Source organism: Ochotona princeps, chromosome 6, assembly GCF_030435755.1.
Source record: "Ochotona princeps isolate mOchPri1 chromosome 6, mOchPri1.hap1, whole genome shotgun sequence".
NCBI lineage: Eukaryota > Metazoa > Chordata > Mammalia > Lagomorpha > Ochotonidae > Ochotona > Ochotona princeps.
Window position 1 is genome coordinate 17,835,123 of NC_080837.1, and position 15,977 is coordinate 17,851,099.

General features: G+C 39.8%; 1 protein-coding gene across 12 annotated transcripts in view; it reads left to right on the forward strand.

Annotated features, from left to right (window-relative positions):
* HERC1 (HECT and RLD domain containing E3 ubiquitin protein ligase family member 1) overlaps positions 1-15,977 on the forward strand; it is a 206,775-nt gene that overhangs the window by 54,309 nt on the left and 136,489 nt on the right. For 11 of the 12 annotated variants that reach the window (XM_058665701.1, XM_058665710.1, XM_058665706.1 and 8 more), the window contains exons 10-16: positions 63-234; positions 2,223-2,357; positions 2,652-2,817; positions 12,888-13,013; positions 13,879-14,100; positions 14,706-14,858; positions 14,968-15,100. In XM_058665701.1, coding sequence (XP_058521684.1) covers positions 63-234; positions 2,223-2,357; positions 2,652-2,817; positions 12,888-13,013; positions 13,879-14,100; positions 14,706-14,858; positions 14,968-15,100 — 1,107 coding nt within the window. The remainder of the gene's footprint in view (positions 1-62; positions 235-2,222; positions 2,358-2,651; positions 2,818-12,887; positions 13,014-13,878; positions 14,101-14,705; positions 14,859-14,967; positions 15,101-15,977) is intronic. The other variant, XM_058665713.1, reaches the window with a different exon arrangement.

The window sequence follows — 15,977 nt, forward strand, 5'->3', positions numbered from 1 at the left end:
GTAACTTATGTTCCATAATATATTTAAATTTGTGTGAGTTTTTGTATTTTTTTTGTTTTTAGATAATGAAGTTTATGCGTGGGGAAATAATTCAATGGGGCAGTGTGGCCAAGGCAATTCCACAGGTCCTATTACTAAACCAAAGAAAGTGAGTGGCTTAGACGGCATAGCTATTCAGCAGATCTCAGCAGGAACATCCCACAGTTTAGCATGGACTGCTCTTCCAAGGGACAGGTAAGAATGCCTATATTTTAAAATTTGTGCATTTTAATAGCAATTAGGAATACTAATAAAAACAAATATACTTTGTTCATAAAATGCCTATTTGAACATTTCAAGTATTGATTGCATTTTTCCTTGTCATAGAAATGGTATCTTTGTTTCCATTTTAGTATTGAGGTTTGGAATGTTTTATAAGGAAGAAGTTATACTCTGTAGTTAGGGCATTTTCTTCTTTCAAGTGTCTTGTAGCATTTTGAATTTCTTCTTTAGACATATTGATTTTGCAAATATCTATATATCAAGATGAAGTTAAAATTTGTGGCTACACTTTCTGATTTGAAACATCTATTTAACCTCAGCGCCCTTGATTTCCTTGTTTTTTTTTCTTTACTAATTTTTATTTTATTTGAGAGAAAGAGACAGAGAAGTCCTACCTACTGATTTGTAAATAACTGCAACAGCCAGAAGCTGGGAACATGATCCAGGTTCCCATGTGGGTGGCAAGAGAGCTGAGAGCTGGAGCTACCATTGCTGACTTGCAGGGTGTGTATTAGCAGGAAAGTGGAGACAGGAGCTGAACGCCGGGTACTCTGTGGGATGTACCTGTTCCTTTTGGCTGGTGTTTTTGAAAAACACCATGATTCTTTTTTTTTTTTTTAAAGATTTATTCATTTTATTATAGCCAGATATACACAGAGGAGGAGAGACAGAGAGGAAGATCTTCCATCCGATGATTCACTCCCCAAGTGAGCCGCAACGGGCTGATGCGCGCCGATCCGAAGCCGGGAACCTGGAACCTCTTCCGGGTCTCCCATGCGGGTGCAGTGTCCCAAGGCTTTGGGCCATCCTCAACTGCTTTCCCAGGCCACAAGCAGGGAGCTGGATGGGAAGTGGAGCTGCCGGGATTAGAACCGGCGCCCATATGGGATCCCGGGGCTTTCGAGGCGAGGACTTTAGCCACTAGGCCACGCCGCTGGGCCCAACACCATGATTCTAAATGAAGGAAATTGTTTTTTGTAGAAATGTAGCCTTTTCCAAAAATTGTAAATATCAGAGTAAGCTGTAGGGAAACTACATGGGTATGATTTTGCAAATCTAGTTGCATGTTCTGTTAAAGTAAGAATGTGAAATACTATTAGAAGATTGAATTTTATGACATATTTGGTTTATTTCAGATATTTATATGTGCATGTTAGCTACTTTGCAATTAAAAATATATTTGCATCTAGGCCTTAGATTTGGAAGCAATTTATATGACATTCTATTAAAACTGCCCATATGTGATTATCCTTTTAAAACTTGTTTTAAGGTTTTACTTACTTTTATTGGAAAGACAGATTTACAAAGAGAAAGAGAGAAAGATATTTCACCTACTGGTTCACTCCCCAAATGGCTGTAATGGCCAGAGCTGAGCCAATCCAATGCCAGGAACCAGGAGCTGCTTCTGGTCTTCCATGCAGGTGCAATGTTCCAAGGCTTTGGACTGTCCTCTACTGCTTTCCCAAGCTGCAGTCATTGAACTGGATGGACAGTGGAGCAGCCAGGACAAGGACCGGCGCCCATTTGGGATCGTGGTGCTTGCAAAGGAGTGTTTAGGAGGATTATCCATTTGAAGCATTGCATCATGCTCCCACAAGATGTTTTATGGTCTTCTAAAAAATAAACAGTGTATCTCTAGAGTCAGGTTGTGTTCCAAATATGAATTATACATCTTATAGACTTAGAACTAGAAAGGTTTTAGTAGATGCTTTGGCTCAACTCTCCGTCTTCAGGTGAGTAGATGTTCAAAGCTTCAAAAGACATGGTGGTAACTTGCTTGAAGTTACCAAATTTCTGATTTTCCTCAGATGCTAAAATGAAAGCTTTTGTCACCTTAATAATCAATAAGATGTGTGTATTTTGTTGGACTTACTTAGCCTTAGTATGTTTTAATTTTTGATTATATATGAAAATTAAATTTTAAGGCTACTTTATGACTTTTTTCTTATGATTTATCCTAGGCAAGTTGTTGCATGGCACCGCCCTTATTGTGTAGATCTTGAAGAGAGTACCTTTTCACATCTGCGTTCTTTTCTTGAGAGATACTGTGATAAAATAAATAGTGAGATCCCCCCACTCCCTTTCCCTTCATCAAGGTATGTTGTAGAGGTGTGTGTAATGTGTGTGCATGCATGTGTATTAATTACTCCTTTTCAGCTTTGACTTTTGCTTCCTTTTCCCAAATTGCATGATACCTTTTTGGAAGCTAGAAGAGGTGTTAAGATAACTGTTGATAATAACTTCAAGAAAAAGTTATTAATGATTTAAGAAATCATGTTTTAAAATTTGTTGGTCATACTTTACAAGAGTTCTAAAGAAAAAATATTACCCCAATTGGATAGCACATGCACTTGTGTTCCACACATTTATAGCAGTATATTTTGTTTCAGGGAACACCACAGTTTTCTCAAGTTGTGCCTGAAGTTGCTTTCAAATCACCTTGCTCTTGCACTTGCGGGAGGTGTGGCCACCAGTATCCTTGGAAGGCAGGCAGGTCCCCTTCGGAATTTGCTCTTCAGACTGATGGATTCAACGGTCCCTGATGAAATTCAAGAAGTAAGAGAATAGGATTTGTTAATCTGTATTGAAAGCCACATCGCTCTTTGATAATATAGCCCTGTAACATAAACTTCATCGGACAAGTTCAATCGGATGTTTCTTCCCCTTATTCCCATTTTCTTGGTGGCTGTCGATAGTTTTGGTCAATTTGTCCTTTAAGAGAAAGATCAGATGTACTGTCTGAAAAATATCTTTGTTTTCTTGTCCTCCCACTAGGTATATTTCTCATGTATTTAGTTTCTTGGTACACCTGTTTACAGACATGTATCTCTTCATCACCAGATGATGAATTTCTGCTCAGCAACAAGTAGGAGCAGAATGGTTAAAAGTAGGATTGGTTAAAAGTAGGATTGAGTGAGTAGACCAGGTCTTTCAATTTTAGGAGAGAGAGGTTGTCTGAGGAAAACTAAGTGATCTAGAATAAACTGGTGATTATAGATAAAGAGACCATAGTTTGTAAAGTGTAATTGATATTAAAATATTATTTTGGAGGTACTTAAAGTACATAATAATAAAAATAAAATGTTTACCAGATAGATAAAAAGTACAGTGCAAAATACAAAACAGAATAAAAATAAAGTTTTCATTAGATAAAGATAAAAAGTACAGTAATTAAGTTTTTTAATATATTTTTTGAGAGATGAGGAGGGGACAGGGATAGAGAGTACTTATGGTAGAGTCAGTTCCTATCTGCCCAAACGCCCACAACAGCTGGGTGTGGCTCTGTCTAACTCTGGAAGCTGGTAACTCAAACCATATTTATCATATAGTTGGCAGGAACCCAGTACTTGACCCATTGCCTCTGCTTCCCAGCATCTCCATTAGCAGAAAGTTAGAATTCAGACCTGGAACTGACTATTGAATGCTGGTACTCTGATATGGGATGTTGGCTGTTGCTGCTGTGCTTTCTTCTTCAACATTCATTTATTTTTATTGGAAAGGCAGATCTACAGAGAGGAGAGACAGAAAGATCTTCCATCCATTGGATCATACAATGTAATATTTTTGAGACATAAAAAAGGATAATATATAGGATTAAGATGTCACTGAAACTTACAACATTATACTATGTGAAAGAAGTCAGACATTAAAGACAGCATAATGTATGGTTCCATAGACACGGATGGTAAATTAGTTGTAGTCAGTACAGGTAGGATGGGGAGTGGCTACTGACAGGTACAGAGTTTGTTTTTATTGCAGTAAAAATAGTGATAATGATGGTTACATAGCTTTGTTGAATATACTAAAAATAACTTGAGAGATCTTTATGGCATGTGAATTCTATGCTAATTTAAAAAAATGTATATATATTTTAAAGATTTATTTGAAAAGCAGGACAACAGAGGGAGAGACAGGGAGGGAGGATGGAAGGAGGGAAAAGAGTAGTTAGAGAGAAAGAGAGAAAACACTTTATCTTCCATCTGTTTCTTGATTCACTCACCAAGTAGATGTATTGCCAGGAGCCAGGAGCTTCCATCTGGGTCTGTCACATGTGTGGCAGGGTCCCAAATACTTGGGCCATCTTCTAATGCCTTCCCATGTGCACTAGCATAATGCTGGGTTGAAAGCGGAGCATTCAGGCCTCCCAATTAGCACTGTTTTATGGGATGCTGGCATCATAAATGGCAACTTAATCCACAGCCAGAATGCTGGCTCCCATAAGGTAGATCTTAAAAAAAAGAAAAAGAAAAGAAAAGAAAGAGAACCTGGCACAGTGGCTCAACAGGGTAATCATCTGCCTTGCATTGCTGGCATTCCATGGAAGTGCCAGTTCATGTCCACTTCCAAGCCAGCTCCCTTTTGTTATGGTCTGGGAGGGTAGCTTAAACCCTTGGGCCCCTGCCCCATGGGAGACCCATTAGAAGCTCCTGGCTCAGCTGCAGCCTTGTGGCTGTTTGGGAAGTGAACCAGCAGATGGAAGATCTTTTTGTCTGTGTTTCTCCTTCTCTCTGTAAATCTACCATTCAAATTAAATTGTGTGTATGTGTGTGTGTGTGTATACTTTGATCTTTATCTAGTAAACATTTTTATTATGTTTTGTATTTTGCACTTTAAATACACACATATACATGTATACATATATGTATGCACATGTATATATGCATACATATATACATGTACATATACATTTAATATGTATACATACATACACACACACATATTTTTAAACCAAAAGAATTGATTTTTCAACTGGAAAAGCAAACATTGTATGGGATCAGAACAAGAGGAACTTTAACCTGGTGGTGAATTAGGATTGTGATGATTTAATATTGATCAGAAACAGATTAGTAAAAATTTTTGTAAGATTGAAAGTACTGGAAGGCCTGGAGGAATGGCTCTGTGGCTAAATCCTTACTTTGTAAGCACCGGGATCGCATATGGGCACCAGTTTGTGTCCTGGCTACTTTACTTCCCATCCAGCTCCCTGCTTGTGGGCTGGGAAAGCAGTAGAGGATGTCCCAAAGCCTTGGGACCGTGGACCATGACACTCTTTATGGGAAACCTGGAAGAAGCTCCTGGCTTATGATGATTTGCTCAGCTCTGGTCATTGTGGCTACTCGGGGAGTGAGTAGCAGACAAGGGATCCTTCTCTCTGTCTCCTTGTCTCTGTAAATCTGCCTTTCCAATGAAAATAAATAATTTTTTTTATTAAAGCTTAAACTGTGTATCTTTGGAATTGTCTATTCCTTGGCTTTCTTTGGTAGCCTCTACATCTTAAAAGAATAATTAAGAGAGAGGTTTACATTTTAATGACTATTTTTGTTTCTCCTCCCTTATCTTTGAAGCTTGCAGTCATTTACCACTGCTACTGCTGTTTCTTGTGTGCTTCCCCATTTTTCTGGCTTTTCAAAGGATGCTTTTTGTTTGTTTGTTTTGAGCAAATTGTTGCCCTAAAGTAAGGTTGTATAAATAATTACAATTTTTATATGTCTTACTTAATTACCTCTAACATCAATGTATCGCATAGCCATACTACATTATATTGAATTACAGTTAACAGCTGGTGTAGTACCAGCTGTTTAAGCCAACACCTGCACTACTGGCAGTACATATTGGAGTACTCGTTTGAGTCCTTGTTTCTCTGCTTTTGATTCAACTCCTTGTTCACATGCCTGGAAAGGCAGCAGAGAATGGCCCACGTAGTTGGGAGCTTGAGTGGAGATTTGGTGCCTAGTTTTGGCCTAGACCAGCCCCAGCCATTACAGACACTTCAGGAATGATGTAGTAGATGGAAGAGCTCTCTCTTTTGCTTCCTCTCCTTATAGGTTACTCAGGCTTTTAATTAGATAAAGAAATAAATTGTCCCTTCTCCTCCTCCCAAAAAGAAATCTTATGTTTCTACTAATGTCCTGGTTGTGCTATGAGATCCCATTTGCATTCCTTCAGTCTCATGTAACAGTTCCTCACTTATCCCTTGTCTTTCATGATCCTTATACTTAAATTGCACTGGTCAGTGATTTTATTCAACATCTCTGTTTTTTTTCTGATGATTAGATAAGTTATGTATTTAGGGCATAAATTTGTAGAAATTATCTATTTTTGCCAAATCCTAAGGTATTCATGATATTGATCTACTTTAGCACAGTTGATATGGACCTTGATCACTTGGCTAAGCAGTTTCTGCTGATTTTCTTCAGCTGTTATTAGCTTCTGAGGGAAGATCTAAAGAAAATATATTTTGGTGGGACAAACAGTTTGAGATTTGAATATCTTCATGAATGTTTGGACTTAGAATAATACATTATAGATAGTTTTTTTTAAATTATTAGTTACATTGCATAATGTGACACAGTTTTATAGGCACTGGTATTCCCCCCCACTCCTCCCCCAACCCCCCCGCGATGGTGGATTCCTCCACCTTGTTGCATTACCACAGTTCAAATTCAGTTGAGATTCTTTCATTGCAAGCATCTACCACGCATAAAGTCCAGCATCTTATTGTCCAGATAAGTTCAACGGTTTCTTGGGGAGACCATCTCTGGTCTGAAGGTAGAGCTGGCAGAGTATCATCCTGATCAATTAAAAAATTAAAAGCCCCGACATTACATCAGTAACAATTTATAACGTTATGGCATTGGTTGACATGGTATTGAGTAACCAATATGTTAAAAGAGAAAAAAAAAATAAAGAATGCAAGTTCTGAACCACATCCTGTGACTTCTACATTGACATTTCAATTATTAGTTTATATACAACCGGGTTCTGTACACCTTAAAATGGCTATAGATTACTATTCAGCTGTCTCATGTCTATTTTAATTTTAGTATTTAGCAGTTCATAGCGTTGAAGCATGATTTTGCTGAACCTGTCTATTTTTCGGGTAGTCTAACTCTATAACTCTAACAAGACATATGTCAACAGTTTCGGTGAACAGTTTTAGGAGGGGTGTGCAGAGAAATCTTCAATACCTCAGTGAGGAGTGACTAATCTTTGTGTCCCACTCAGTGAGTTATAAGTACATCCCTGCTGACCGTTTCCTGTCTGTTTCTAAGCTTTCCTTGTTGTTCTCTATCTATTCTAGTTTGTTTGTTTTGAGGGGTTTCTGGAGCGATCCTGATGGTCATTATGAGAGAGGGTGGGGACCAAAAGTCGGAACCAGGCAAGGACCAGAGAAAGCTCCTCTTCCTAGTCCCTAAGGAAGTTTACTGTTCTTCTGTTTCTGCAGACCGCTCAGTGCTCCTGGTTGTCGTTCTGATGACCTTGCAGGATTTGGGCTTCTTCCATCCCATGTGGTAGATCCAAATGGGGTGGGGTGACCTCAGAGTTCTTGGCCTCTGAAGTCACCCCATTTCCCCGTGGTCTCCTTGGCAGTTGGGATGTGGTCCTTGGTGCTGGTATTGATAGTCCTTGGTGAGGATCTGGGAGTCTTCAGAGTTGGGATACAAGCCTCCTCCTGTCCGCCTGCTCCACTATAGATAGTTTTTACATCATAATTGTGAAGTAATTGCTTCACATTTTTCTTACTGTTACTTAGAGAAATCATTGTTATTTATATTTTTGGTAGTTTGGATTTAAATGTTTTTCTCTTTGAATGCTAGAAAATTCTGCATGTCACACATCTTCAAATTTCAAAATGATATGAACTGTGGGTATTTTATCCATTATTGTGTTTATTTGGGTGGACTCTAAGAAGTTGAAAACTTCTTATTTCAAAGATTTGTTTATTTTTATTGGAAAGTCAGATATACAGAGAGGAGGAGAGACAGGAAATATCTTCCATCCATTGATTCATTCCCCAAGTGGCCACAACAGCCAGAGGTGAGCTCATCCAAAGTCAGGAGCCAGGAGCCTCGAACCTCCTCCAAGTCTCCCACACGGGTGCAGGGTCCCAAAGCTTTGGGGCGTCCTCCACTGCTTTCCCAAGCCACAGGCAGGGAGCTGGATGGGAAGTGGGGCTGCAGGGCTTAGAACCAGCACCCATACGGAATCCCAACGTGTGCAAGGCGAGGACTTTAGCTGTTAGGCTACTGCACTGGGCCAAGAAAACTCAGTTTTAACAGATTATCTTGAAAGTGTTTGTTAATTTACTTTGCTTTGTCTTCTGTTTTGTTCTTTCTGCACCTACTCACTATGGGACCATTGGACCTTCATCTTTTCTTCCCCGTTTTTCATTTTCCTTCTTCCTATGACAAGTCTAATATTTTTTAAATTGAAATGTTTCTTTTTTAAAGAATTTTTTCAGAGCTTTTCTATTTGAATATTCCTTCTTTGAAAATATTTTTTTAAGTTTTCTCCCTCTATTTTTATATATATATTTTTTTAAGATTTATTTTATTTTCATTACAAAGTCAGATATACAGAGAGGAGGAGAGACAGAGAGGAAGATCTTCCATCCGATGATTCACTCTCCAAGTGAGCACAACGGCCAGTGCTGTGCCAGTCCGAAGCCGGGAACCAGGAAGCTCTTCCAGGTCTCCCACGCAGGTGCAGGGTCCCAAGGCTTTGGGCCATCCTCGACTGCTTTCCTAGGCCACAAACAGGGAGCTGGATGGGAAGTGGAGCTGCCGGGATTAGAATCGACACCCATGTGGGATCCTGGGGCGTTCAAGGCGAGGACTTTAGCCACTAGGCCACGCTGCCGGGCCCCTCCCTCTATTTTTAAAAGATTAAACTGTATCTGTTAGTTTTTGTAGCTTTCATAAAAGCAGGATTTCTTCAAATTTCTAATGAAGTTTGGTTGCATAATGCTTTTTTTTAAAAAGGCAAATTTACATAGAGATATAAAAACAGAGAGAGAAAGGTCTTCCATTTACTTGTTGACTATAACAGCCAGAGCTGAGGCAGTCCAAAGCCAGGAGCTTGAGCTTCTTCCTGGTATCTCAAAAGGTCTCAGGGTTCCAAGGCTTTAGGACATCCTCCATTGCTTTCCCAGGCTGTAAACAGGGAGGTGGATGGGAAGTATACCAGCTGGGACACAAGCCAGTGCTTTGAGGTGGAGGATTAGCCAGTAGAGTATTGTGCTGTGCTCTGCTCAATAACTTAAGAGTATGATAGTAGAAGGCTGAAAGTCCAATGCTCATGGATGAGCTTTATCAACCTTCGTATAAATTCATGTGAATGGGCTGTTTCAGGGGTGAGACCAAAGACTCTCGTTTTCTGTTCCTTAATATATTTTCTCTTAGACTGCTGACATGCCTCAAAAGGAAGTTCTAATCTATTGCCAGAAAGTATAAACTTGATTGATGATTTTCTGGCAGAGGAGGAGGAACTAGTGAGTTTCAACAGAGTAAATACTTTCTTTAAAATTCTCTGCTGGCTTACTTTTCTTCTGAGTGTGAGTGCCTCCACTGGTGTCCCTGTTATATTTAGTACCAGCGGCTTTGGAGGACCTCTGCCGGTTGATATTCTTTGCCTCCTCCCCTTCCCCACTCAGGTGCTATGTTTATTTTCTGACCCATTTCTCCTTTTTGGAAGGGAGCAGGTGTTTGCACAGGTGTGCCTGTATTCTGTAGCCCACATTAAACTGCCTCAGACTCAGTACTTGACTGTCTAAAGGGTTCATATTTCATTTGTGGGGACTTTTGATTTTAAGCAGTTGGGTTAGGCATGTGAGAAGCAGGCCAAGATAAAGGAGAATGGGTAGAAAATGGTGTTCACTGGAAGGCTACTTGGAGTGGAAGGAGGCTCCCCACCCTACGCGTGTCACCCCCTCCACTGCTCAGCTCCTGCAAGCTTGCCGTTAACAATGTGTCTTCTTCAGGCTTAGTTTCTGACCTGGAAAAGGTGTCTTGTGCCCTCCCCTTGCCTGGGACAAGGAGAGGACTCCGAGTGCTTAGCCCAGGCCTCACACATCGGCTGCTTATTGTCTGTGGAAGTTCCAGCACTTGTCTATGAAGTAGCACCTTTGGATTGGATATGAAAATCCCATCATGGGGAATGCTGTCAATCTAAAATACAAACAAATTAAAAATGAAAAAAGAGGGCTGGTATCCCACATGGGCGCTGTTCACGTCCCAGCTTCTCCACATCCGACCCAGGTCCCTGCAAATGCACTTGGGAAAGCAGTGGAGATGGCCCAAGTGTGCCTATCAACAACTTGCCAGTTCTGGATGAAGCTCCAGGCTTCAGCCAGGTCCAACCCTGGTTGTTGCAGTCATTTGAGAGGGAACCAGTGAATGGAGGATCTCTCTCTCTCACTCACTCACTTGCTCTGTCTCTTTCCCAACCTCCCTTCTTTCCCATAACTCTGCTTGTCAAATAAAAATAAATCTTTAGAAAAATTCTCCAATTCACAGTATTGATGTTCTCAACTGTAGTAGTTTAACCTAGTAGTTTAACCTGGTTTTGACAAATCTTCCTGTTTTGAGCTCCTCTTTACCCTTTGTTGCATAAGTACTGGACTCTAGGAGTTCTATGTTAAATCAAGAAAATATTTTTTGATTTTTTTCATTTTTGACATAGGTTGCAACATTTTCAGGTCTTTAAGTTGGATAGCCTTTATCTTCTGCTTCCATACCATTGTTTTTCAAAGATTTATTTATTTTTATTACAAAATCAGATATACAGAGAGGAGGAGAGACAGAGAGGAAGATCTTCTGTCCGATGATTCACTCTCCAAGTGAACACAATGGCCGGTACTGTGCCAATCTGAAGCCGGGAACCTGGAACCTCCTCCAGGTCTCCCACGCGGGTGCAGGAACCCAAGGCTTTGGGCCATCCTCGACTGCTTTCCCAGGCCACAAGCAGGGAACTGGATGGGAAGTGGAGCTGCCGGGATTAGAACCGAAACCCATATGGGATCCTGGAGCATTCAAGGCGAGGACTTTAGCCACTAGGCCATGCTGCCGGGCCCCTTCCATACCATTTAAAAAAAAATTTTCTTGTTATCCCCCCTCCATTTTTTTAGATGGATTTTAATAGAAAGAATATTAATTTTTCTTTTTTTTTTAAGATTTATTATTTTTATTGGAAAGGCGGATATACATAGAGGAGGAGAGACAGAGAGGAAGAACTTCCATCCGATGATTCACTCCCCAAGTGAGCGCAACAGCCAGTACTGCGCTGATCCGAAGCCGGGAACCTGGAACCTCCTCCAAGTCTCCCACTCGGGTGCAGGAACCCAAGGCTTTGGGCCGTCCTCAACTGCTTTCCCAGGCCACAAGCAGGGAGCTGGATGGGAAGTGGAGCTGCCGGGATTAGAACTGGCGTCCATATGGGATCCTGGCGCGTTCAGGGCAAGGACTTTAGCCACTAGGCCACGCTGCCGGGCCCTAATTTTTCTTATACAGTTTAATTTTTTCAGTGTGGATACTGATTCAAAGAATTAGAAACATTGACTTAAGGAAAAATTGAGTATTTGAACTGAGAAACATTGTGGAGTTTAGTTAGTTTAATACTTGAATTTTGTGATAAGAATAATTCCAAGGCGTACAGTGATGCAGCTGACCAGCCATCTCTTGGGCTGTTGCCACTACCTAAATAATTTTCTAAGAACTGCTAATTCCTTGCTTTTGAAATGCCTGATCCTCAGAGATCTCCCAGAAACCCCACAGGCTGCTGATTGCCCCTGTGTGTGAACCTGCACTTCAGTTCCTGGGTTTTTTTTTTTTTTTTTTTTTTTTTTTGTAGTTTTTCCATGTGGCTTTCATTCTTAGAATTACTTGCTCATGGTCCTTCTCATTAGATTTTTTTGTTTATGGAAACAGGGCCTATATGCATGTAACTGCATAGATTGTTACTAGACCTAATATTGTAGATGCCACACTAAATATTTGTTAGATGATGTTTAGTTGTTCAATGGCAAATTCAGAATACATATTGTAGTCTTCTTAAAAACACCTAAGATTCAACATTGCAGCGTAATGGGTTAAACCATTGCCTGAGATGTTGGCAATGTAATGTTGGCAATCTTGTTTAAGTACTAGTTCAAGTCCCAGCTACTCCATTGCTGCCTGTTAATGTGCCTGAGAAAGCAGAAGGTGGCCCAAGTGCTTGAACCATTGCTGACCCTGTGAGAGACCCTGATGGAGTTCCTGGTTCCTGGCTTCTTTCTGGCTCAATCCCACGTGTTGCTAACATTTGAGCAGTAAGATACCTACCCCCTCACCCCACAGCTCTCACTGTAACTCTGCTTTTTGGAAAGGTTTTAAAACAATGTTAAAAAAAGAGGTATGTAAACCATTTTCTTTATATATTTATGGTCCTGATAGTCACCAGGCTCACTTTTTTTAAAAATTATTTTTACTGCAAAGTCAGATATATATAGCGAGGAGGAGAGACAGAGAGGAAGATCTTCCATCCGATCATTAATTCTCCAAGTGGCTGCAGTGGCTGGAGCTGAACCATATCAAAGCCTGGAGCTCTCCAGGTCTCCCACACGGGTGCAGGATCCAAGGCTTTGGGCCGTCCTTGACTGCTTTCCTAGGCCACAAGCAGGGAGCTGAATGGGAAGTGAGGCTGCAGGGATTAGAACTGGCACCCATAGGGAATCCTGGTGCATTCAAGGTGAGGACTTTAACCGCTAGGCCATCTTGTCAGACCCGGGTTCACTTTTTGTATGTTTTTGTTATTGCTGTTAAGAAGGTGAGAAGTAGTCCAATCAACTCACTTTGCTGTTTTTATGTTAGGTGGTAATTGAAACTTTGTCAGTGGGAGCAACCATGCTGTTACCTCCATTACGAGAACGGATGGAATTACTTCATTCTCTTTTACCTCAAGGACCTGATAGATGGGAAAGCTTATCTAAAGGACAGGTAACCGTTTGCGTGATGCTGCAGTAAACCAGCACTGTCACAGAAACTTGGGCTAAATATGGCTAATCAATTGTCATGTGTTCCATTGAATAGTATGCATCTTAATAGATAAATCCTAGCTATTTACTATTATGTGTTGAAAGAATTCACAGATGGCTTGTGGCCTCACTGAAGAATTTTGTTGAATTACTGGTATTTGGTTATTAGAATAATGTCCGCTGTTTCCAGTATTACAGTTTTGAACCAGAGACTGATTTATCTGTATTGCACTGAGTTGAAATCAAAGGCACGTGCTCCTACTGTTAATCTCATGCACAACACTTTGAAATTGTTCATATAAAAAGTAAAAGATAACTGCTTGGAAAAGTGTTTGATGACATGAGTATTTTTTTTCCACTTTCTTATATATTGAAATAAGTACATCTTACTGGATAACATGGAGAAAGCTATTGTGGAATTGTAGACTAAGGGGGAGAAAGTGGTATTTACTGGTAGTGTATCCGTAGAGGCATTCCAGTGATTGTTTTTTATTAGTTTAGATTTCAAGTGCTGTGTTTTAAATAGTAAAATAAGCAGTTATCATTTGTAATTGTGTAGTATAATTTATCTTTTGGAATTTCCTATTCCTGTCTTATTATGCATAGTGAGTATTATAATAAAGGAAAATAAAACCTGCAAGTTGCATTTTCCGGAATGTGATTTTTGGATAGTTTCTTTTATAATTACACACTTTCTGAAGGTTGTTATTAGGCTATTAAGTGGATTAGTGGGCAGCATTAGTGTAATTTACTCGTAAAGATCTCCCTGCATCTTCCAGTGAGTTTATAGCTGGTTGTTTACATGTTCCTATCTCATTGTCCTTTAGAGAATGCAACTGGATATAATTCTGACCAGTTTGCAAGATCATACCCATGTAGCCTCCCTCCTTGGCTATAGTTCGCCCTCTGATGCTGCTGACCTCTCTTCCGTGTGTACCGGCTACGGCAGCCTGGCAGATCAGCCATATGGCACCCCGAGCTGCCATCCTGACACTCATCTGGCAGAAATCTTGATGAAGACCCTCTTAAGAAATCTAGGATTTTATACAGTAAGTTTTTTTTTATTATTATATTAAACAAAATAAGGGGGTAGTTATAGTCAAAGTGTTTTGTTATTTAAATATTCATAAATACATCTGTAAGTTTAAAGGGAAAAATAGATCAGGTCTTCTCAAATATATTTCAGGAACCAAATATATGTAATTCAGGAAGCTAGTCATTTATTTTAGAATTTATCGATTTTTCTGATTTTAATATAAAAGAAAAAAGATCAAAATAGGAACAGTATTTTGGAAGTGAATAATGAGTAAGAGGTTAATCTTGGCAGATAGTCTTGTAATTAAACAACGTGGTTGGTACCAAGTAATAATAGGATGATTATCTGGAGAGAAGACAGTGGGTCCTATAGATTTCCCCATTTTAGGATTCTATTAATTCTTACCCTGCAGTGTTTCTGAAATCCATTCCCCACCCCTTTTTTTTCTGTTTCTTTGAGTTTTAACCCAGGGCATCTGATCTAATTATAATCTCAGCATTATAGTTGTCACTACTGCAGGTTTCTTCTTAGCTTCTTGTTGTAGTTAACTATGTATGATTAAAGATTATTTTCATTCTCAAACATTTCATATGAATTTTTCTTTATGTGTCATTTTAGGATCAAGCATTTGGAGAACTAGAAAAGAATAGTGATAAATTCCTACTTGGAACATCATCATCTGAAAACAGTCAGCCTGCTCATCTTCATGAATTGTTGTGCTCACTGCAGAAACAGCTCTTGGCATTTTGCCATATTAATAACATTAGTGAAGTATGTGATTTATTGCCTTTTTTGATGATCTCTTAGGGACCCTGGATATATATATCATTGTATTTTTGTTTGGAATCAAAGTAGTAATTCAAGAATATTCTCTCCTCAGAACTCAAGCAGTGTGGCATTACTTCATAAACATCTTCAGCTCTTGCTGCCTCATGCTGCAGATATTTATTCACGTTCGGCAAATTTGCTCAAAGAAAGTCCTTGGAATGGCAGTGTTGGAGAAAAATTAAGAGGTATGTTTGGTATTGGATTTGTTTAAGAAGATGAGTCTTTACCCTTTGCCAAGCCTGCAGAGTACAGAAACCTCCAAGAATATTGAGAATTATCTGGAATCTTCTATCTAATGAAGATCCCTTCCATCTTAATTTGGGGGTGATGGTTGCATTGACTGATCTGAAAAGATTATTAATTGGCATAACAAAGGCTTAATTTTAAAACATCAGAGTAGATATGGACCCCAAAAGGTTAGTTTTAAGTGATGTAAAGTATGATTTTTCTTTTTTTAAAAAACTGGTGTCTTTGCCGAGGCACAGCACTTTAACTCAAAATGTCTACAATAGCAGGGATTGGCAGCTCCAAACTGGGAGCCAGATAGACTCTATTGGTCACCCGATTCCACGTAGGAACAGGGACTCAGCTACTTGGGCTGTCATCTGTTAACACCCAGATGCATGAGCAGCAAGCTAAATTGGAAGCACAGTTGTTGACATTGACCCACACTGTCATGTGGTATGTGGGTATACCAGGAGGCAGCTTAACGTGCTGTTCCACAATACCTGCCAACTACTATTTTTTTATCTTTCTTTAGAATTTTCCTTCTTAAAATACTTTGTTCTATGGGCTTGTGTGTTGTCATGGACCTTTTTTTTTTCTTTCTAATCTCTCTCCAACCACTCTTCTCCTGTGTATTTCTGTAAACCCCTTTTACTCAGATATGCCCTTTAATGGTGAGGGTCCTCTGAATCTTGCCTGAAACCTTATTTTCTTCCTGATTTGTCTTTTGTAGTCTCGTTGTCTGCCATGTCTGTGTTAGTGACTCAGCACTTAGGCTGTGAGCACAGTGACCTTCCTTTGCTTGCCTTACTGGGTATCTTTGTCTGGTTGTCCCAG